The 22884-nt window shown below is 43.4% G+C and overlaps 1 protein-coding gene across 3 annotated transcripts in view; it reads left to right on the top strand.

Moving 5' to 3' along the window:
• Nucleotides 1–22884, top strand: part of med23 (mediator complex subunit 23) — a 103467-nt gene that overhangs the window by 16391 nt on the left and 64192 nt on the right. For all 3 annotated transcript variants that reach the window (XM_060913754.1, XM_060913753.1, XM_060913752.1), the window contains exons 10-12: nt 10289–10384; nt 19407–19607; nt 19984–20127. In XM_060913754.1, the coding sequence (XP_060769737.1) occupies nt 10289–10384; nt 19407–19607; nt 19984–20127 (441 nt within the window). The remainder of the gene's footprint in view (nt 1–10288; nt 10385–19406; nt 19608–19983; nt 20128–22884) is intronic.

Here is a 22884-nt window from a genome sequence, read left to right as displayed (position 1 = left end):
GGCATGTGTTTCACTGAATCAGACCCACTTGTTTTATCCCAGGTTATATTTAATTAGCACAGGTGTTTTTTTTTTTTTTTTTAAAAGGTAAAAGTTAATCAAAGCCATCTAAGAAATGAATTAGTCCAGGATAAAATTCACTTCACAAGAATTCTCCCAGAAGATGATATTCTTTTAATGTGTTAATAATATAGTAATATTTATGTAAGTATTTATCCCAGGATATACAAGGGTGTGAAAAAGTGTTTGCCCCCTTCCTGATTTCTTTTTTTTTTTTTGCATGTTTGTCACACTTAAATGTGTCAGATCATCAAACAAATTTAAATATTAGACAAATAACACAAACACAAAATGCAGTTTTTAAATGAAGGTTTTTGTTATTAAGGGGGAAAAAAATTCCAAACCTACATGACCTTGTGTGAAAAAGTGTTTGCCCCCTAAACCTAATAACTGGTTGGGCCACCCATAGACATCCTATTATTACGTAGACGGAGCGTCGGCTGTTCTGACGCGAGAAATACGGTCGCCATCTTGGAGTGGTGAGATAAGCGCGAGATACTCGTATATATCAAGGTAACGTCTATTACTGCACCATACTACACGACTGAAGAAGAAGACAAGAGACAAGATGCCTGCTGTAAGTGTGATAAGTGGTTTCACGAGTCATGTTTTAATGTTGTATGCTAATATTATATATATTGTTATTAAATGTTTACTCATATACTACCTTTTTTATTTATTCATTTACTACATTGTTATATTTTTTATGTTTGACATTAATTTGTTATAAATAAATGTTTTGATATGCTTTAAAACAAAAAAAAAATGTTTGTGGTCAATATATGGTCATCACACATTGTCCTTGGCTACGTTCACACTGCAGGCTGAAGTGACTCAAATCCGATCTTTTCGCCCATATGTGACCTGTATCCGATCTTTTATTGACAATATGAACGACACAGATCCGATTTTTTCAAATGCGACCCAGGCCGTTTGGATATGTGGTCCTAATTTCGATCCCTATCCGCTCTTTTCATATGCGACTTCAGTCTGAACCGCCAGGTCGCATTCATCCGACTTACACGTCATCAACAAGCCACAAACGTCACTATTCTGCGCTGAAGTAGGCGGCGGGTCTCTCAAAAAAAGTTACAACAACATGGCGCATAATCACGGGCGCAGATAGAGGGTGGGACTCGTCCCACCCAGATTTAAATTCACCTCGTTCGGTCCCCCCCACTTATAGGGAGGAAAAAACGTCTATGCTGTCTTTCTTTGCACAAGGCAAACCTCACGGAAAAATCAAAAGACTAATTACCATTCGGTTTATTGAGGTGCACAGCAGTGTATACATAGTTGCAACAACTCACATAAAACAAAACAAAGACTGATATTCGGTTGGTTGAGCTGCGCAGACTGCACAGGTTTCGAGCTCGAGCTTGGTTGCTATGGTTACTAACAACAAGTTTGACAGGCATATCGGGGTTGGGGTTGGTTTGCTGGCAGCTTTGTCCGTCCCAGTTCAAAAAACGTATCTGCGCCCCTGCGCATGACATCAATGCGAGGGACGCTTCGGGCTGTGAAGGTTCTGAATCTTCTCAATGGAAGGACGCAGAGGTTAGGGAGCTGATTTCCATTTGGGGGGATGCAGCTATTCAAGCTAGATTGGATGGGTCATACCGCAACCGGGCGGTTTTACTTCCGTAAACACTGGCCATGCTCACTGCGTGTGACGTCGTCGTATCCTGCAGTGCGCATGCGGAACACTTTTAGGTCGCTTTTCGTTCATACTGAGGATCACATACAAGTCGCATATATTTGTTAATGTGAACGACCTCACAAAAAAATCGGAATTCACAAAAAAATCGGAATTGAGCATTAAGCCTTGCAGTGTGAACGTAGCGAAAGTGCCCCACTCAACCTGAATACATCAGCTTTGCTGAAGGGGGGTCAGATTGTGTTGAAGGATGTAAAAGGCTCTTATAAATTCACTGACTAGATTAATTTCCCCTTTGATATGTTCTTAACAATCTATTTAAAGAAAACATACACACATTTGAATCATTATAATGGATTTAGATTGTTAAAACCGCATTTTATTTAAAAAAGTGTCCCACTTTACCTGAATTTACCCTATCCATTGCAACAGATTGGTGGTTGTAGCCGATAGAAAAACGTTAAGCTGTTTATATCTAATGTATTTAGTATTCACACATTTTTTTGTAGGATATCAATCACCGTTCCCTCAACTTCAACAATCTCCGACGTCTGTTCACTTAATATCAGGATATTCTATTAACGTGAAGCCAACTATGAATAATAACCCCGCCGCTATCCTTTATCATAGCTACATGCATGACAAAAAAATGCGAGCCAGCGCATTACATAGACATCCTATTATTACGTAATAATAGGGTGTCTATGGCGCATTACACTGAGTGCAGCGTATCACCACTCCAAGATAGCTGCCCCGCGTCTCGTCAGCGCTTTTAGAATTTACGTTGGATGCTCCGTCTACGTAATAATAGGATGTCTATGGGGCCACCCTTAGCAGCAATAACTGCAATCAAGCGTTTGCGATAACTGGCAGTGAGTCTTTTACAGCGCTGTGGAGGAATTTTGGCCCATTCATCTTTGCAGAATTGTTGTAATTCAGCCACACTGGAGGGTTTTCGAGCACGAGCCGCCTTTTTAAGGTCATGCCACAGCATCTCAGTCGGATTCAGGTCAGGACTTTGACTCGGCCACTCCAAAGTCTTCATTTTGTTTCTCTTAAGCCATTCAGAGGTGGACTTGCTGGTGTGTTTTGGATCATTGTCCTGCTGCAAAACCCAAGTGCGCTTCAGCTTGAGGTCACAAACAGATGGCCGGACATTCTCCTTCAGGATTTTTTGGTAGACAGCAGAATTCATGGTTCCATTTACCACAGCAAGTCTTCCAGGTCCTGAAGCAGCAAAACAACCCCAGACTATCACACCACCACCACCATATTTTACTGTTGATATGATGTTCCTTTTCTGAAATGCTATGCTACTTTTACGCCAGATGTAATGGGGGACACACCTTCCAAAAAGTTCAACTTTTGTCTCGTCAGTCCACAGAGTATTTTCCCAAAAGTCTTGGGGACCATCAAGATGTTTTCTGGCAAAACTGAGACGAGCCTTTATGTTCTTTTTGCTCAGCAGTGGTTTTCGTCTTGGAACTCTGCCATGCAGGCCATTTTTGCCCAGTCTCTTTCTTATGGTGGAGTCATGAACACTGACCTTAACTGAAGCAAGTGAGGCCTGCAGTTCTCTGGATGTTGTTGTGGGGTCTTTTGTGACCTCTTGGATGAGTCGCCGCTAGTCTGGCTAACGCAACTTCAAAGCTCTGCGAGCATTGGTCTGGCAAAGATATTAAGCCCAACCGTTTCCCAAAGCGCGTGGTTGACCCGCCTCCCTGAAATGCCTCAGTTTGCTACTGGTCGAAGCCAGAAAAGGCTGTGACGAAGCTTAAACCAATCACATCACTCTTTCCTCTGACGTATGTGACGCGACGGAAACTGCTTGAGTAACAGGAAGAAGATAAATACCTCCAGGGCTGCTCTTTGCTCCGTTTTCAATGAGAACTTCCCGTTGAATGCTTTCAATACAGCATCTACTGCTGTGTCAAAGGCTTGCCGCTGCTCCATGTTCGTAATGTTTCTAGTGAATGAAGCGCTTCCGGCATAGATTCTGTAAACAATCTATGGCTTCCGGTCGCAGTTCTACTACGTCACTGCCTTGAACACGCCTCTACCCAGGGCCGTTGGAGATGCTCAAAGTTGATTGGCTCCCGATTTTTCGGGAGCTTGGAAGAGCTGGAGATAGCTTGCCTTGCCAGACTAAGTTTGCAACAGGCCCCCGTGTTGCGTCACACTTAGGATGGGCGGGCCCAGGCTAAGTCGCCGCTGCGCTCTTGGGGTAATTTTGGTCGGCCGGCCACTCCTAGGAAGGTTCACCACTGTTCCATGTTGTCGCCATTTATGGATAATGGTTCTCACTGTGGTTTGCTGGAGTCCCAAAGCTTTAGAAATGGCTTTATAACCTTTTCCAGACTGATAGCTCTCAATTACTTTTTCTCTCATTTGTTCCTGAATTTCTTTGGATCGCAGCATGATGTCTAGCTTTTGAGGATCTTTTGTGGCCCTTTTCCACTACCCTTTTTCAGCTCACTTCAGCTCGCTTCAGCTCACTTCAGCCCGACACGGCTCGCGTTTCGACTACCTTAGAGCAGCACGACTCAGCTCGCTTCAGCCCTGCTTAGCCCCCAAAACTCGCACGGTTTTGGAGTGGGGCTGAAGCGAGCCAAACCGAGCCAAGTGGGGCTAGGGGCGTGAGCAGACACTCCCCTGTGCACTGATTGGTGAGGAGGAGTGTCCTCACACGCCCCGCGAGCACGCTGGGATCTGTAAACACCATAAACCCGGAAGAAGAAGAATGATTACGAATTACGAGAATTTCTGAAGCCTTATGCGCCTCGCCTCATCTATACGCTCTTGCCAGTATCTGTTGGCGTTGTCGGTGACAACAAGCCACAGCACCAAGACCAGCAACACTAACGACTCCATGTTTATTGTTTACTATCCGGGTCGTGAGACTACCGCTTAAAAGGTCACTGATGTCACTGTTTGCGCCGCCTAACAACATCACGTGACGTCCACCCACTTTCGCTAACTCCACCCAATGTGTCCACCCACTTCCAGCCAGCACGGTTCAGCGCGGTTGTAGTCGAAATGCAACTCCAACAGCCCCACTCAGCTCGACTCAGCACGGCTCAGCCCGACTCAGCCGCGTTGGTAGTGGAAAAGCGGCATTGGTCTACTTCACTTTGTCAGGCAGGTCCTATTTAAGTGATTTCTTGATTGAGAACAGGTGTGGCAGTAATCAGGCCTGGGTGTGGCTAGGGAAATTGAACTCAGCTTTCCAAAGATGTGATAAACCACAGTTAATTTATGTTTTAACGAGGGGGAATCACTTTTTCACACAGGGTTATGTAGGTTTGGATTTTTTTCCCCTTAATGATAAAGACCTTCATTTAAAAACTGCATTTTGTGTTTACTTGTGTTATCTTTGTCTAATATTTAAATTTGTTTGATGATCTGGAACATTTAAGTGTGAGACACATGCCAAAAAAAAATCAAATCAGGAAGGGGGCAAACACTTTTTCACACCACTGTACAGTGCCTTGCAAAAGTATTCATACCGCTTGAACTTTTTCACATTTTTCCACCTTACAACCACGAACTTAAATGTTTTTTATTGAGATTTTATGTGATAGACCAACACAGAGTAGCACATAATTGTGAAGTGAAACGAAAATGATAAATGGTCTTCAAAATTTTAAGCAAAAATAAAAATCTGAAAAATGTGGTGTGCATTAGTATTCAGCCCCCCTGCGTCAATACTTTGTAGAGCCACCTTTTGCTGCAATTACAGCTGCAAGTCTTTTGTGGTATGTCTCTACCAGCTTTGCACATCTAGACACTGAAATTTTTGCCCATTCTTCTTTGCAAAATAGCTCAAGCTCAGCCAGATTGGATGGAGAGCGTCTGTGAACAGCAATTTTCAAGTCTTGCCACAGATGCTCAATGGGATTTAGGTCTGGACTTTGACTGGGCCATTCTAACACATGAATATTCTTTGATCTAAACCATTCCATTGTAGCTCTGGCTGTATGTTTAGGGTCATTGTCTTGCTGGAAGGTGAATCTCCTTCCCAGTCTCAAGTCTTTTGCAGCCTCCAACAGGTTTTCTTCCAGGATTGCCCTGTATTTAGTTCCATCCATCTTCCCATCAACTCTGACCGGCTTCCCTGTCCCTGCTGAAGAAAAGCATCCCCATAGCATGATGCTGCCACCACCATGTTTCACAGTGGGGATGGTGTGTGCAGGGTGATGAGCAGTGTTAGTTTTCCGCCACACATAGCGCTTTGCATTTAGGCCAAAAAGTTCAACTTTGGTCTCATCTGACCAAAGCACCTTCTTCCGCATGTTTGCTGTGTCCCCTACATGGCTTCTTATGCCTGTCTTTCAACAATGGCTTTCTTCTTGCCACTCTTCCAAAAAGGCCAGATTTGTGGAGTGTACGACTTATAGTTGTCCTGTGCACAGATTCTCCCACCTGAGCTGTGGATTTCTGCAGCTCCTCCAGAGTGATCATGGGCCTCTTGGCTGCTTCTCTGACCAGTGCTCTCCTTGCTTGCTCTGTCAGTTTAGGTGGATGGCCATGTCTTGGTAGGTTTGCAGTTGTGCCATACTTTTTCCATTTTTGAATGATGGATTGAACAGTGCTTCTTGAGATGTTCAGAGCTTGGGATATTTTTTTATAACCTAACCCTGCTTTAAACTTCTCCAGAACTTTATCCCTGACCTGTCTGGTGGGTTCTTTGGTCTTCATGATGCTGTTTGTTCTTCAGTGTTCTCTAACAAACCACTGAGGCCTTCACAGAACAAGTGTATTTATGCTGAGAGTAAATTACACACAGTAGGACTCTATTAACTAATTAGATGACTTCTGAAGGCAATTGATTGCACTGGATTGTATTTAGAGGTATCAGAGTACAGGGGGCTGAATACTAATGCACACCACATTTTTCAGATTTTTATTTGTTTAAAATTTTGAAGACCATTTATCATTTTCATTTCACTTCACAATTATGTGCTACTCTGTGTTGGTCTATCACATAAAATCTCAATAAAAAAACTTTTAAGTTCGTGGTTGTAAGGTGGAAAAATGTGAAAAAGTTCAAGCGGTATGAATACTTTTGCAAGGCACTGTATTTAACTAGCACAGATGTCTAACAACATTTAACCCAAACCATTAAAAAAAAACCCGAACTGAAATCATATTGGAAAATAATTTTCTGGAAATAGCCCAGGTGTAATGTATTGTACTGGAAGATTTATCCCAGTACTGGTACTGGAAGATTTATCCCAGGATATGTTTTATTCGCACAGATGTATTTCACAAGTGTTAACCATGTTTTTTTTTTTTTTAAACTGGAATTATCTTGGACTATATTTACCTGGAAATAGCTCAGACGCATTTTCGTGCAGTTGACCTAGGATAAGTTTTATTCCAGGATATATTTAATGATGATAAATCTATTTTTACAATAGTTAACCAAGGCAATGTTTACAAGCTGGAGTTAGCTTGTAATATATTTTTAATTGAGTGAATCTGGGATATATTTGGCTACAATTTCTCTGGGGTGTATTTTACCAGAACTGTCCCAGGAGATATGGTGTTTAACCGGAATTAGCCTGGAATATATTTCACTTAATTTAGCCCAAATTTATTTGACTTGATTTATCCCAGGAGGTATTTTATTCCAATTACTCGAGGATGTATTTTATGTTTTAAGATATTTTTACCAGATTTCTCCCAGGATATATTTAATTAGCACTGATGTACAACCCCAATTCCAAAAAAGTTGGGACAAAGTACAAATTGTAAATAAAAACGGAATGCAATAAATTATCTCAAAAACTGTTATTGTATTCACAATAGAACATAGACAACATATCAAATGTCAAAAGTGAGACATTTTGAAATTTCATGACAGCAACACATCTCAAAAAAGTTGGGACAGGGGCAATAAGAGGCTGGAAAAGTTAAAGGTACAAAAAAGGAACAGCTGGAGGACCAAATTGCAACTCATTAGGTCAATTGGCAATAGGTCATTAACATGACTGGGTATAAAAAGAGCATCTTGGAGTGGCAGCGGCTCTCAGAAGTAAAGATGGGAAGAGGATCACCAATCCCCCTAATTCTGCGCCGACAAATAGTGGAGCAATATCAGAAAGGAGTTCGACAGTGTAAAATTGCAAAGAGTTTGAACATATCATCTACAGTGCATAATATCATCAAAAGATTCAGAGAATCTGGAAGAATCTCTGTGCGTAAGGGTCAAGGCCGGAAAACCATACTGGGTGCCCGTGATCTTCAGGCCCTTAGACGGCACTGCATCACATACAGGCATGCTTCTGTATTGGAAATCACAAAATGGGCTCAGGAATATTTCCAGAGAACATTATCTGTGAACACAATTCACCGTGCCATCCGCCGTTGCCAGCTAAAACTCTATAGTTCAAAGAAGAAGCCGTATCTAAACACGATCCAGAAGCGCAGACGTCTTCTCTGGGCCAAGGCTCATTTAAAATGGACTGTGGCAAAGTGGAAAACTGTTCTGTGGTCAGACGAATCAAAATTTGAAGTTCTTTATGGAAATCAGCGACGCCGTGTCATTCGGACTAAAGAGGAGAAGGACGACCCGAGTTGTTATCGGCGCTCAGTTCAGAAGCCTGCATCTCTGATGGTATGGGGTTGCATTAGTGTGTGTAGCATGGGCAGCTTACACATCTGGAAAGGCACCATCAATGCTGAAAGGTATATCCAGGTTCTAGAGCAACATATGCTCCCATCCAGACGACGTCTCTTTCAGGGAAGACCTTGCATTTTCCAACATGACAATGCCAAACCACATACTGCATCAATTACAGCATCATGGCTGCGTAGAAGAAGGGTCCGGGTACTGAACTGGCCAGCCTGCAGTCCAGATCTTTCACCCATAGAAAACATTTGGCACATTGTAAAACGGAAGATACGACAAAAAAGACCTAAGACAGTTGAGCAACTAGAATCCTACATTAGACAAGAATGGGTTAACATTCCTATCCCTAAACTTGAGCAACTTGTCTCCTCAGTCCCCAGACGTTTACAGACTGTTGTAAAGAGAAAAGGGGATGTCTCAGTGGTAAACATGGCCTTGTCCCAACTTTTTTGAGATGTGTTGTTGTCATGAAATTTAAAATCGCCTAATTTTTCTCTTTAAATGATAAATTTTCTCAGTTTAAACATTTGATATGTTATCTATGTTCTATTCTGAATAAAATATGGAATTTTGAAATTTCCACTTCATTGCATTCCGTTTTTATTTACAATTTGTACTTTGTCCCAACTTTTTTGGAATCAGGGTTGTACATGTTCCCATGATGTCTGTCTAAGAAAGGAGTACCTTTTGAGAGCAACATATCCAGTCCTGGGCAAAAGTCTTGGGCACATGGAAAGAAATGCTACCGACTTAAAATGGCTTAAAAAATAATGAAATGAAATGTTTCAACATTAACAAATACTGTAAGCAGTAAGGCATAATAAATTAAAGTCAATATTTGGCGTGAGACGACCCTTTGCTTTAAAAAAAAAAGTAGTCCCACGATGACTCACATCGTGGAGCAGAACAGTCATTTAGCTTTCTACTGGAAGCTACACAAATTATTTATGTAGTTGATGAGAAAAATTACAAGAGAAATGGCTGCGTGTGCAACAGTGAACCGTACAAACCGTCAGGTCAAAGGTTGTGGACGGGACGTACATTTCACCTGTGAGTATTGATAGTGTGTGTGATTTACTTTTACATGTGTGTGCGCACAGCGCCGTTTACGTGGACCCTCAATAGCATTTTATGATGGTTTGCAAGAGTGAAAGAAGAAAAAAAATTTGCACAAGGTCACGTGAAGTTCTAATGTCCTCTTGGCACCAATAGGATCGCAGTGGGTGTGTCATTTCTTGTTTAAAAAAAGAAACTCTGAGCACTTGGGAAACTCTTCGTGGTGAAATATTATTAAATAGGATGTGCAGTAGGGTGGCACGGTGGTGTAGTGGTTAGCGCTGTCGCCTCACAGCAAGAAGGTCTGGGTTCGAGCCCCGTGGCCGGTGAGGGCCTTTCTGTGCGGAGTTTGCATGTTCTCCCCGTGTCTGCGTGGGTTTCCTCCGGGTGCTCCGGTTTCCCCCACAGTCCAAAGATATGCAGGTTAGGTTAACTGGTGACTCTAAATTGACCGTAGGTGTGAATGTGAGTGTGAATGGTTGTCTATGTGTCAGCCCTGTGATGGCCTGGCGACTTGTCCAGGGTGTACCCCGCCTTTCACCTGTAGTCAGCTGGGATAGGCTCCAGCTTGCCTGCGACCCTGTAGAACAGGATAAAGCGGCTAGAGATAATGAGATGAGATGAGGATGTGCAGTATATATTGTGTTTTGATATCTAATGTGATTTTGAGAGCTGAAGCACTTGTGTAATGTTTTCTCAAGCAGTTCAACAATACAGTCAGTACCATAAAATATAACTATACAAAATGGGATACAGCAATTTACACACACACACACACACACACACACACACACACACACACACACACACACACACAGCAGTGTAATGTGGTGCGTAGCTGGACTTGTATCCAATGGTGAGTTTTGTCTTCTCGGCTCCAGGACCTGTTCGAGCCGCAGACGGGTTTGCTGAGGTACGTGTTGGAGCAGCCGTACTCCAGAGACATGGTGTGCAACATGCTCGGCCTCAACAAACAGGTACGCCTCTCTGTCTCTCTCTCTCTCTCTCTCTCTCTCTCTCTCTCTCTCTCTCTCTCTCTGTCTGTCCTCTGATTTTTTTTTTTACATTTCATTTACTTATTTTTTTTTTTTTTTAGTCCAGACACAGAGAATGAGATTAAAATGATGAAAGTAGAGAGCAAATGTGCTTGTGATCGGTGGGTTGGTGGGTACTGTGGGTCGGGGGTGTGGTGGGTCAGTGGGTATGGTGGGGCGTGGTGGGTCGGGGGTACGGTGAGGTGGTGGGCATGGTGGATCATTGGGCATGGTGGATCGTGGGTACGGTGGGGTCAGGGGGTATAGTGGGTATGGTGGGATCAGTGGGCATGGTGGATCGGGGGTACGGTGGGGTCAGTGGATGCGGTGAGGTCAGTGGGTATGGTGGATACGGTAGGTATGGTGGGATCAGGGGGTACGGTGAGGTCAGTGGGTATGGTGGATACGGTAGGTATGGTGGGGTCAGGGGGTAGGGTGAGGTCAGTGGGTATGGTGGATACGGTAGGTACGGTGGGGTCAGGGGGTAGGGTGAGGTCAGTGGGTATGGTGGATACGGTAGGTACGGTGGGGTCAGGGGGTACGGTGAGGTCAGTGGGTATGGTGGATACGGTAGGTACGGTGGGGTCAGGGGGTACGGTGAGGTCAGTGGGTATGGTGGATACGGTAGGTACGGTGGGGTCAGGGGGTACGGTGAGGTCAGTGGGTATGGTGGATACGGTAGGTACGGTGGGGTCAGGGGGTACGGTGAGGTCAGTGGGTATGGTGGATACGGTAGGTACGGTGGGGTCAGGGGGTACGGTGAGGTCAGTGGGTATGGTGGATACGGTAGGTACGGTGGGGTCAGGGGGTACGGTGAGGTCAGTGGGTATGGTGGATACGGTAGGTACGGTGGGGTCAGGGGGTACGGTGAGGTCAGTGGGTATGGTGGATACCGTGGGTATGGTGGGGTCAGGGGGTATGGTGGATATGGTAGGTATGGTGGGGTCAGGGGGTACGGTGGGTCAGTGGATACGGTGGGGTCAGTGGGTATGGTGGATACAGTAGGTATGGTGGGGTCAGGGGGTACGGTGGGGTCGGGGGTATGGTGGATACCGTAGGTATGGTGGGATCAGTGGGTATGGTGGGGCCAGTGGGTATGGTGGATACGGTAGGTATGGTGGGGTCAGTGGGTATGGTGGATACGGTAGGTATGGTGGGGTCAGGGGGTACGGTGGGTCAGTGGATACGGTGGGGTCAGTGGGTATGGTGGATACAGTAGATACGGTGGGGTCAGTGGGTATGGTGGATACGGTAGGTATGGTGGGGTCAGGGGGTACGGTGGGGTCAGGGGGTATGGTGGATATGGTAGGTATGGTGGGGTCAGTGGGTATGGTGGGTCAGTGGGTATGGTGGGTATGGTGGGGTCAGTGGGTACGGTGGGGTCAGTGGATATGGTAGGTATGGTGGATACGGTAGGTATGGTGGGGTCAGTGGGTACGGTGGGGTCAGTGGATATGGTAGGTACGGTGGGGTCAGTGGGTATGGTGGATACGGTAGGTACGGTGGGGTCAGTGGGTATGGTGGGGTCAGGGGGTATGGTGGATACGGTAGGTACGGTGGGGTCAGTGGGTACGGTGGGGTCAGTGGGTATGGTGGGGTCAGTGGATATGGTTGATACGGTAGGTACGGTGGGGTCCGTGGATACGGTGGGGTCAGTGGGTATGATGGATACGGTAGGTACGGTGGGGTCAGGGGGTATGGTGGGGTCAGGGGGTACGGTGGATACGGTAGGTATGGTGGGGTCAGGGAGTATGGTGGGTCAGTGGATACGGTGGGGTCAGTGGGTATGGTGGATATGGTAGGTACGGTGGGGTCAGTGGATATGGTGGGGTCAGTGGGTATGGTGGATATGGTAGGTATGGTGGGGTCAGGGGGTACGGTGGGTCAGTGGGTATGGTGGATACGATAGGCACGGTGGGGTCAGGGGGTATGGTGGATACGGTAGGTATGGTGGGGTCAGGGGGTACGGTGGGATCAGTGGGTATGGTAGGTATGGTGGGGTCAGTGGGTGCGGTGGGGTCAGTGGGTATGGTGGGTGCGGTGGGTCAGTGGGTGCGGTGGTAGGCGGTTGCAAAGTGAATGATTAATTGATTTTTGCTGTTTATTTACTGATGTATTCATTGCACACACAAAAGCCAGCCTCCAGTAAACACCCTGTACACTGCCTGTGCTTTGCTGCCAAAACCCTGTGAGAGTCGGGGTGGGTGGAGTCTCTCTTCCCTGTCCGTCTGGCATGCCCTATAGCCCCGCCTGTCTTTCTGATACATGTGTGTTTTTGGGGAAGTGGGGAGGTAGGGGGTGGTTTTTATTTGTTTATTTATTTATTTAGTGGTTTGGTGGTGACTTGGCAGGGGGTACTCGGAGCCGGCCTCCTAGTCACTGTATTTGTCTTCTTTTTTTTCTTCCTTTATTTTTGTTCTGTCCTGTCTTACCCCGCCCACCTTGCGCCAATGCTCTAGACCCTGAACATTGCTCAGGTATGTTCATAATCTTACTGTTGTATTGTGACTAACCTGACTCTGGAAGCTTGTCCACACCCAGTCAGATCTTTTTTTTTTTTTTCCTTTCTAATTATCTCACTCACACACACACACATACACGAAGAAAGGCTAAATCTAAACATGGGGCTTGAAATTACCTCTGCTCCATTTGGTCAACATCACACTCGGCTAATTCCTCATGCACAATATCCAAGTTTTAAATCTTTCTCGTTGTTTTCCTCCAAAAAAAAATCAACTGTTCTTTGCTTTTAATGCCAGAGCTTTTCTCTCATCAGAATCATGATGAATAAATGCTCCTCTCTCTCTCTCTCTCTCTCTCTCTCTCTCAGGTCAAATCTAAAGTAGGGTCAAGTAAGGTCCAGCTGAACAACTAAAACCCACATTTAACACATTTTCTGGTGTTTCCAATCATGACCCGATTAAAAATGAAACAACACTTCCTGTAGAGGGTCCTGCATAAGTATTCACCCCCTTTGGACTTTTCAAACTTGGAAATGGAGTCAGGATTATGCTGTATGTCATAACTCTACATAGGACTGACCACCATATTAGTTTAGTAGCTGCTGTGAATATTATTTCTGGTAGAACCAGTCCCTGTCAGAAGTCATGCAATTAGTTGAAAGGTGTGCATGTGTGCAATTAAAGTGTCATGTGATTTCAGTATAAATGTACCTATTCCTGGAAGAACTCAGAAGAACATACCAAAACAAATGGCATCACAAGGCTCAAAGAGATCAAAATCAAAGTTCTGGAGAAATGTCAAAAAAAATTCCTATCTTTAGGAAATTAAATCCATTACTTTAAAATGGAAAGAGTACGTCACAGCGGTGGCGACTCTGCCTTAGAGAAAGCTGTCCAACAAAAGTCAGTGACGGATTAAAGAAAGGATTAATCAGAGAAGCAAACAAGATGTTCAAGGCGACTCTGTAGGAGCTGGAGAGATCCAGAGCTCAGACAGGAGATGATGTTTACAGGAAAGCAGGGATTTATGGAACAGCGTCGAGGAGAAAGTCACATAAGGTTGCCCAAAATGCTTCTCAGAGGCAAACAAAAATGGTTTGATGGGATCAAAATGGATCTTTTGGTCAGTCACACTGCGAACATGGTTCTTAACGTGAAGCATGGTGGTGGGAGCATCAAGTTGTGGAGATGATTCTCATTAGTATGTGCTGGGAAACTGGTCAGGGTTGAGGAGGGTGAGATGGATGTAGGCAGAAAAAGGGAAACGGATTTGAGGCTGGGGCGGAGCTTCACTTCTGAACGTGTTAGAACGGCCCAGTCCGAGAGTTGAAGAATCCGAGAATCTGCTATAAGGCCTGAACATTTGATTTCTCCAGCAGCAGTCTCTATCCATTCTGAGTTTGAGCAAGAAGAAGGGACACAGATATCAGGATCCAGATGTGCTATCCAAGCAGATATCCAGTGAAAGGTGGTTATTGACCCAGGGTTTGAATACTTATGCAACCGACAAAGGTTACAGTGAAATGTTTTGCAAGTTCAAGTGTTACACATATTGTGGTTTTGTTTTTTGTTTTTTTGGGGGGGTAAAAATCTCCAAAAATAAATGATACAAAATTAGCACCATTGCAAAATAACGCTCGAAGTGTTTGAAACAAACCTCAGCATTCCCTTTTAGTCAAATGTCAAGGAACACGTTCAGGAAATGCTTCCTGAAAATGGAAACTCCAAACAGATCTGGTTTTAAGATATTCCCAACCCCTGTTTGAGAATTCCCATTCCCACAAAGAGCAGCAATCAATCAAAACAAATACGTGACAAAGTTCTGGAAAAGTGCGTAAAGTAATGTATGAAAAATGTCTAAAGTAATCCGTCTAGTTCCAGTTTGGGAGTTCCCATTCCCAACCCATTTCCCATGCTGAATCAGGAGAAGAAGCACTTAAACGTTGATCTGTAAACATTCCTCCTTTCCTAACGAGGCACCAGATTATGAAATGATGATGATGATGACGATGAAGACGTTAATTTCAAGCCCTGGTTGGCGCATGTGTGTATCTGTGGTTCTGTTACTGCGCTTTTTTTTATTTTTTTTTTGTGTGTGTGCTGTTATTTGCTCGGACTCTGGCTGGATCATCATTTCCGTCACGGAATTTATTTATTTTTGAGATCGGAACTTTCGTCTCGCCAAAAAGCATGAGGCTCGGATTTGTGCTCATTTAATAGCAGGAAAAAATAAACGTAATTATTCCAAGACTAGACAGAAGTGGAATTGCTAAATTGGTGTTGGATCAGATTTAGCATTTTCCAATCGGATTCATTGACCTGTTTTTTTTTTTTTTTTAAGTTTTATTTTATTTATTTATTTTTTTAAAATACACGCGACTTAAGATCAATCATCTTCTGGTAACGTTGTGTGTAAAATCTTGTCATTAGCCAAATCAGACAAAAAGCCCTGAAAACGTCCGGCAACTTTGGATTTCTCCGTATTCACACGTGCGTGTTTTATAAATGCCAATTGCGTATAAAACCCGGATATAAAATCGCAGTTGCTCCTCACCAGTTATACGATATGAAGCTGATCAGTCGAGGTTCACGTTAGTGAGTCTCCTTTTACGAAAATTAACCAAACTCTGAAGGTTTACAGGCCTGAGTGAATTTTCACGACATTTACGTTGCTTACGTAAATGCTATGTATAGTGGGGCAAAAAGGTATTTAGTCAGTCACCAATTGTGCAAGTTCTCCCACTTAAAAAGATGAGAGAGGCCTGTAATTTTCATCATAGGTACACTTCAACTATGAGAGACAGAATGAGAAAAAAAAATCCAGAAAATCACATTGTCTGATTTTTAAAGAATTTATTTGCAAATTATGGTGGAAAATAAGTATTTGGTCAATAACAAAAGTTCATCTCAATACTTTGTTATATACCCTTTGTTGGCAATGACCGAGGTCAAACGTTTTCTGTAAGTCTTCACAAGGTTTTCACACACTGTTGCTGGTATTTTGGCCCATTCCTCCATGCAGATCTCCTCTAGAGCAGTGATGTTTTGGGGCTGTCGCTGGGCAACATGGACTTTCAACTCCCTCCAAAGATTTTCTATGGGGTTGAGATCTGGAGACTGGCTAGGCCACTCCAGGACCTTGAAATGCTTCTTACGAAGCCACTCCTTCGTTGCCCGGGCGGTGTGTTTGGGATCATTGTCATGCTGAAAGACCCAGCCACGTTTCATCTTCAATGCCCTTGCTGATGGAAGGAGGTTTTCACTCAAAATCTCACGATACATGGCCCCATTCATTCTTTCCTTTACACGGATCAGTCGTCCTGGTCCCTTTGCAGAAAAACAGCCCCAAAGCATGATGTTTCCACCCCCATGCTTCACAGTAGGTATGGTGTTCTTTGGATGCAACTCAGCATTCTTTCTCCTCCAAACACGACAAGTTGAGTTTTTACCAAAAAGTTCTATTTTGGTTTCATCTGACCATATGACATTCTCCCAATCCTCTTCTGGATCATCCAAATGCTCTCTAGCAAACTTCAGACGGGCCTGGACATGTACTGGCTTAAGCAGGGGGACACGTCTGGCACTGCAGGATTTGAGTCCCTGGCGGCGTAGTGTGTTACTGATGGTAGCCTTTGTTACTTTGGTCCCAGCTCTCTGCAGGTCATTCACTAGGTCCCCCGTGTGCTTCTGGGATTTTTGCTCACCGTTCTTGTGATCATTTTGACCCCACGGGGTGAGATCTTGCGTGGAGCCCCAGACTGAGGGAGATTATCAGTGGTCTTGTATGTCTTCCATTTTCTAATAATTGCTCCCACAGTTGATTTCTTCACACCAAGCTGCTTACCTATTGCAGATTCAGTCTTCCCAGCCTGGTGCAGGTCTACAATTTTGTTTCTGGTGTCCTTTGACAGCTCTTTGGTCTTGGCCATAGTGGAGTTTGGAGTGTGACTGTTTGAGGTTGTGGACAGGTGTCTTTTATACTGATAACGAGTTCAAACAGGTGCCATTAATCCAGGTAACGAGTGGAGGACAGAGGAGCCTCTTAAAGAAGTTGTTACAGGTCTGTGAGAGCCAGAAATCTTGCTTGTTTGTAGGTGACCAAATACTTATTTTACCGAGGAGTTTACCAATTATTTCATTAAAAATCCTACAATGTGATTTCCTGGATTCTTTCCCCCCCATTCTGTCTCTCATAGTTGAAGTGTACCTATGATGAAAATTACAGGCCTCTCATCTTTTTAAGTGGGAGAACTTGCACAATTGGTGGCTGACTAAATACTTTTTTGCCCCACTGTATCCAAATTTGCTCATATACACTGTGATTTGGTTAATGAAGCCCTGGTATTTCAACATCATGGATATCACTGGCTGAAAATCAGAAATGGGGCGTGTCCTGTACAATAAGTGTGTGTGTATTTTATATCTATATATAAAAATATAGACTTGATTCGTTACAAGTTTATACGAACTGCGATTTCAGAGAATTTCAACAGGAAAGAAGTCGCGACTGGAATACTAATTACTGAGACGCATCTTTCAAAAGTGCTCCCATGTCACAGACGTAGAAATTTGCGTCCAGTTTTGCAGTCAATCCTTGCGTGCCACCTCCGAGGGGAAGCCGCGGTGTGTCCCAGAGGTGGCAGCTACTTCTCAGAAATGATGCTAGCAGTGACTTTAGTCATCAGGTTTCCTTGTAAAAGAGTTTCTTGATTGTTTTGTTTGGTTTTTGAATCCTATGAACTCAGATGTTGGCGTCACGTGTCGTAAAACGATCACGAATAGGATCGGTAATTTATTTATGCTTAAATTTATTCAACATTAGTAACATTGATACTGTCGTAATAATAATAATAATAATGATAATCCGCAATTTAATCGGCGTACGAAGTCCTTCCTGTGGTCTTCCCAGGCTGCACTAGATGTCACTGATCTCCGTTTGTATATCCCACGCCCTCTCGCCTGTTACATTGCTAGGATTAGAGTAGGGGGCGGGTCTTCTGATAACCGTTAGAGTTTGACGCCCTTCTCACATGTATTTGGGGCGGACACGCTAACCACTCGGCGGACAGGATTGTACTTTTTCTATTGTTCTAATCCATACTCGAAGTCGTACAGAAATTCAGCGACGCGTTCCGTACAGACGAAATATTTACAAGAATTTTCAAAAGCGTAAATTTTCTCTTGACTGAATACCCACTTTAAAAAAAATCAAGGAAATACTGATTGTTTTTCTCCAACAGTACACCCCCTGAGTGTTTTATTCCTCTTACGCCGCAGCAATTTTCCAGTTTCGTTTTCGTTTAAAAACAACACCTACTTCTTATTAACTTCCTGTTATCATGTACGTTATAGCAGCTGTAAACGGTCATTCCTTCACCAGCCTCTTTTTATTCTCTCATGACGTTAATAAGACAGGGGAAAAATGATTTTGTCACGTTATCGAGAAGCCGCAAATCTTTGGGCTCTGTGCAAGTTCGAGGCCGACGTAGGGGTCATTTTTTGCGTCCCGTGACCGTGTGGTTTGATTTAAATACCAAATGCTCTTGCGCTGTTCTTGTGTATACGCCATAACGATTAGTCGCGACGTCCACCGACACCTGCTCCAGCGCAGGGAGCTTTGGTGGAATCCTGCTGTCGCTTTCCTACCTGGCAAAGCTCCAAGCGCACCTGGCTTTTAAAGGGAATGACCTCAGAGACGACGCTCTGATTGGTTTGCTACGACCAAAACACCCTCACGGCTCATTAAGAGACTCCGTATAACCCTTTCGAACCGATACTTATTTCCATCTTTAAACAACAAAAGTGGATTTGGACACGCCCTAAATGCACTTGCGCTTAGATCGTTAAAATGGAGCAGTTAACCTCTGTTACAGTAAAGATTGAGACTGGAGACTCCTTCCGTAAATGTGAAGTAACCCAGTGAGATTGCAGTGCAGTGAAAACTAACGCCGTCCAAATAGGGCGTCTTAAATCCACACGTCTGGCCACAAGAGGGCAGCATGTGCTCAGAGTGCACAAGCACACGGAGAGAGAGAGAGAGTTGAGTTGAGTTGTTGGGATACGTTTCAGCTTTCCCTGCGGTCAGGGCTTCTGTGTGCAGCCGTCATGCCATGCTTGTGTGCAGTGAACAGTTTTACGCTCATGCGTGTCTTGTGTTGTGGCTGTGTTTTTATTTATTTATTTATTTTTAAATTAATTTTTTCATTTAAATTCTCTTTCGTTTTTTCCGCTGCTTTCTCTGGTTGCTTTTAAATGTCTCTGAAAGCGTGAGCTCGGTCCAAACACACGACGGAAGCCTGTACAAGGGACAGCGTCGTATTCTCTGACCGCTAGAAAGTGTGTGTGTGAGACGCTGGCTCTGCTGTGACAAAATGAATCGAGGTTTACGTCTTCTACCTGGAACGTTTTACAGAATTGAAAATTTTATTTATTTATGTTTTTGGAACATCTGTCCACTTTGTCACCTGTGCATAAGCGTATCTGTCCTGTGTGTGTGTGTGTAGCACAAACAGCGATGCCCCGTGCTGGAGGAGCAGCTGGTCGATCTGGTGGTGTACGCCATGGAGCGCTCGGAGACGGAGGAGCAGTTCGACGACGGCGGGACCAGCCAGCTGCTGTGGCAACATCTGTCCAGTCAGCTCATCTTCTTCGTTTTGTTCCAGTTCGCCAGCTTCCCTCACATGGTGCTCTCGCTGCATCAGAAGGTACAAACCAGTGTGTTCCAGCGCCTGTCGTTTCAAAACAAGGCTAGCCGTAATGTGAGAACAAAAGTAATGGCACCCCGTAAAAGGAGGACGCGGTGGCTGAGCTGCATTACTGGAAGATTTGGTGCACGTTTACTTTTTTTTTTTTGTGAAATTGAGTTTCTGAGGGGCGTGGCTGAATGTAAATGTGTCATGGAAATTTCCAGATGGTTAGTGTTTTTAACGACGCGCGTTTTTCATTGGCTACAAAAAACACTGACGAATTACATTATGGACGTGTCGTAAACATTTCTACACGCACAGCTGTACTGAATAGATGTTGAGCTGAAGTCCTGGTGTGTGTGTGTGTGTGTGTGTGTGTGTGTGTGTGTGGTAGCTGGCTGGGCGTGGTCTAATTAAAGGCAGAGATCACCTGATGTGGGTTCTGCTGCAGTTCATCTCCGGAAGCATCCAGAAGAACGCGCTGGCTGACTTCCTCCCCGTCATGAAGCTGTTCGATCTGCTTTACCCCGAGAAGGAGGTACGGAAAACCCTCAGTAACACTTCGCCGTGGCCTGGACGCCTACTGTCGACGGCAATAAATATTTACATCACATTTTATATAAAAATTCATTATATATTCATAGATTAAAAATGTATTCAAGAAAATTTACCGGATAACTTCCAGCTAGCTAGCTGTAAAAATGTATTTATTTATTTATTTATTTATTTATGTCGTGAATCATGTAAGACATCAAATTCATTTTGAAAGAAATCTGTGCATCTAAAACATAATTTTTGTTGGATATTCTCAGCTAAAAATACAGTGTTAAAATCAAGGACCCAATAACAAAAGAGCTTAAAAATAATCTAAGTGAAATTCATGAAGCATTTGAGACATTCTACAAAGGCCTATATACAAAAGTCCCAGGAGGAAACATAGCTCAAATTGACACTTTCCTAAATTCATTGCAATTACCTACTCTTACAGAAGAGCATAATGGTTCACTGACAGCTGAGATAACAGCAAGGGAATTGCTAGATACAATATGCAAACTTAAAGTAGGTAAATCCCCAGGTTCTGACGGATGCACCGCAGAATGGTACAAAGAATTTAGAAAGGAACTAGTCCCTGTCTTACTCCCCACATTAAATTGGACCCTTGAAAAATCACAAATACCTCCTAGCTGGAATGAGGCAATCATATCAGCTATTCCAAAAGAAGGCAAAGATAAAACCGAATGTGCAAATTTTAGACCAATATCTGTCTTGAACATAGACTATAAGTTATTCACTTCCATAATGGCCAGACGGTTTGAGAAACTCATGACTAATCTCATTCATAATGATCAGACAGGCTTTATACACCAACGTCAAACCCAAGATAATATAAGACGGACACTTCATATTGCTAGCCACATAATGAAAACCAAGATGGAAGCCTTAGTGGTTAGTATTGATGCCGAGAAAGCATTTGATTCGGTCAACTTTATCTTCCTTTATAGAGTTTTACACAGATTCGGTTTCCATGACAAGATTATTAGAACTATACAAACAATATATCACAGTCCTACTGCAAGGGTCAAAGTTAATGGCCACCTCTCAAATAGGTTTACCCTGGAAAGGGGGACAAGACAGGGATGTGCTTGGTCACCCCTATTATTTGCTCTCTTCCTTGAACCGCTTGCCCAATATATGACAAAACACAGAAATCAAAGGGATACATTTAGCAGAAAGAGAACATAAGCTAGCATGCTACGCAGATGATGTGATTACATATCTCAGCCACCCAACACACTCTTTGCCCCAACTGATGTTGGCTCTTGGAAAGTATGGGGAACTGTCAGGATATAAGGTCAATGTGAACAAAACCCAAGTGTTAGCTTACAACTATGACCCACCAAAGGAAATAAAATCTCAAGATCCATGGGCATGGCAAACAAAATCCTTCAAATATTTAGGTAGGGCTGTGCGATGTCCCCTTAATTGGCATCGACGATGTTTACAGTGCAAACATCGTGATGGACGATCATATCGTGGGCGGGGATTTTAATACCACATTATTAAATATATTATTATTATTATTATTATTATTATTATTAAAAGTATTAGATACTCATCCGAGGCTTTGGCACGTAAAGGAAAAAAAAGCGCTAGATGATGTGGAATATTTGGCCTTGATAACGGATATGTGGTCCAGCTGCAACATGATGCCCTATATGTCAGCTACCGTACATTATGTGGACCGAGAGTGGGCAATGCAGTCCAAATGCCTGCAGACGAGTTTCATGCCAGAGACACATTCAGCGGACAATTTAGAAGACGCGTTGCGCGAGACACTTGCCGAATGGAAAATAGAGGAGAAAAAGATCGCCTGTATAACAACGGGGCGAATACTGTCACAGCCATCAGGCAATTGAAATGGCCGTGGTTAAGTTGTTTTGGGCACAATTTGAACCTGGCCATAACCAACTCGCTCGCGCAACAGAGGGCCAGTACAGACCGAGCGTTTGGAGTTTGCCGAGCAGTCAACACTGCGTTTGCGCACAGCTGGCTTCGGAGAAATGAGCTGCGCAAAGCGCAGGAGGAAATGAACCTCCCCGAGCACTCACTGATCACGCTAAGATATTAATCTGCTCTAACAATGAAAGACTAGTATTCAAACTATGAGAAGAAACTACACTTAAGCTATTACTCATTGTTTATTTACACCATATCAATTGAAGATGCGTTTCGGCCTTTAGTGCGCACTTGAACGCGCTAATTTTTCCAATTTATTAGTGTTTGAATTATTGCACCAGCTTTTAAAATCATGATTTAATATTGGTTTTTTTTTTTTACTGTCTTTACATTTGTCAGAATCACCTTCATTCTTCCATTTGGTTTGACATTATGGCTTAGAGTGGACCATTTTGTGTCTGAAAGTAGGCCTATTTACCAGATTAAAGTTATTTGACTTCTGCCGAAGTCTGCGCTTCACTGCCGTTTGGGGTGCAATATTTCCCGACTGAAGTCGTTAATAGTGGCTATTTGTTTGAACAACATGACAAATTTTACATTAAAAGTATAGTGTAGGCTAAAAAATGAAGTCAAAATGTATTATTAGTAGCATACTGTATTTGTGTAACCACATGTTATGTTCACTAGCACGTCCCTGCACCATAGCCTACATGAACAAGCGGTAATAGGATATTACTTTATAATGATTTATATAATTATGTATTTATAATTATATGTTATATATTTATATATTAAACAAAACTAACTAAACTAACAAAAAACTAACTTTTTAGGTTAA

Source organism: Neoarius graeffei, chromosome 2, assembly GCF_027579695.1.
Source record: "Neoarius graeffei isolate fNeoGra1 chromosome 2, fNeoGra1.pri, whole genome shotgun sequence".
In the NCBI taxonomy this organism is placed as follows: domain Eukaryota; kingdom Metazoa; phylum Chordata; class Actinopteri; order Siluriformes; family Ariidae; genus Neoarius; species Neoarius graeffei.
This window is presented reverse-complemented; position numbering and strand designations above follow the sequence as displayed.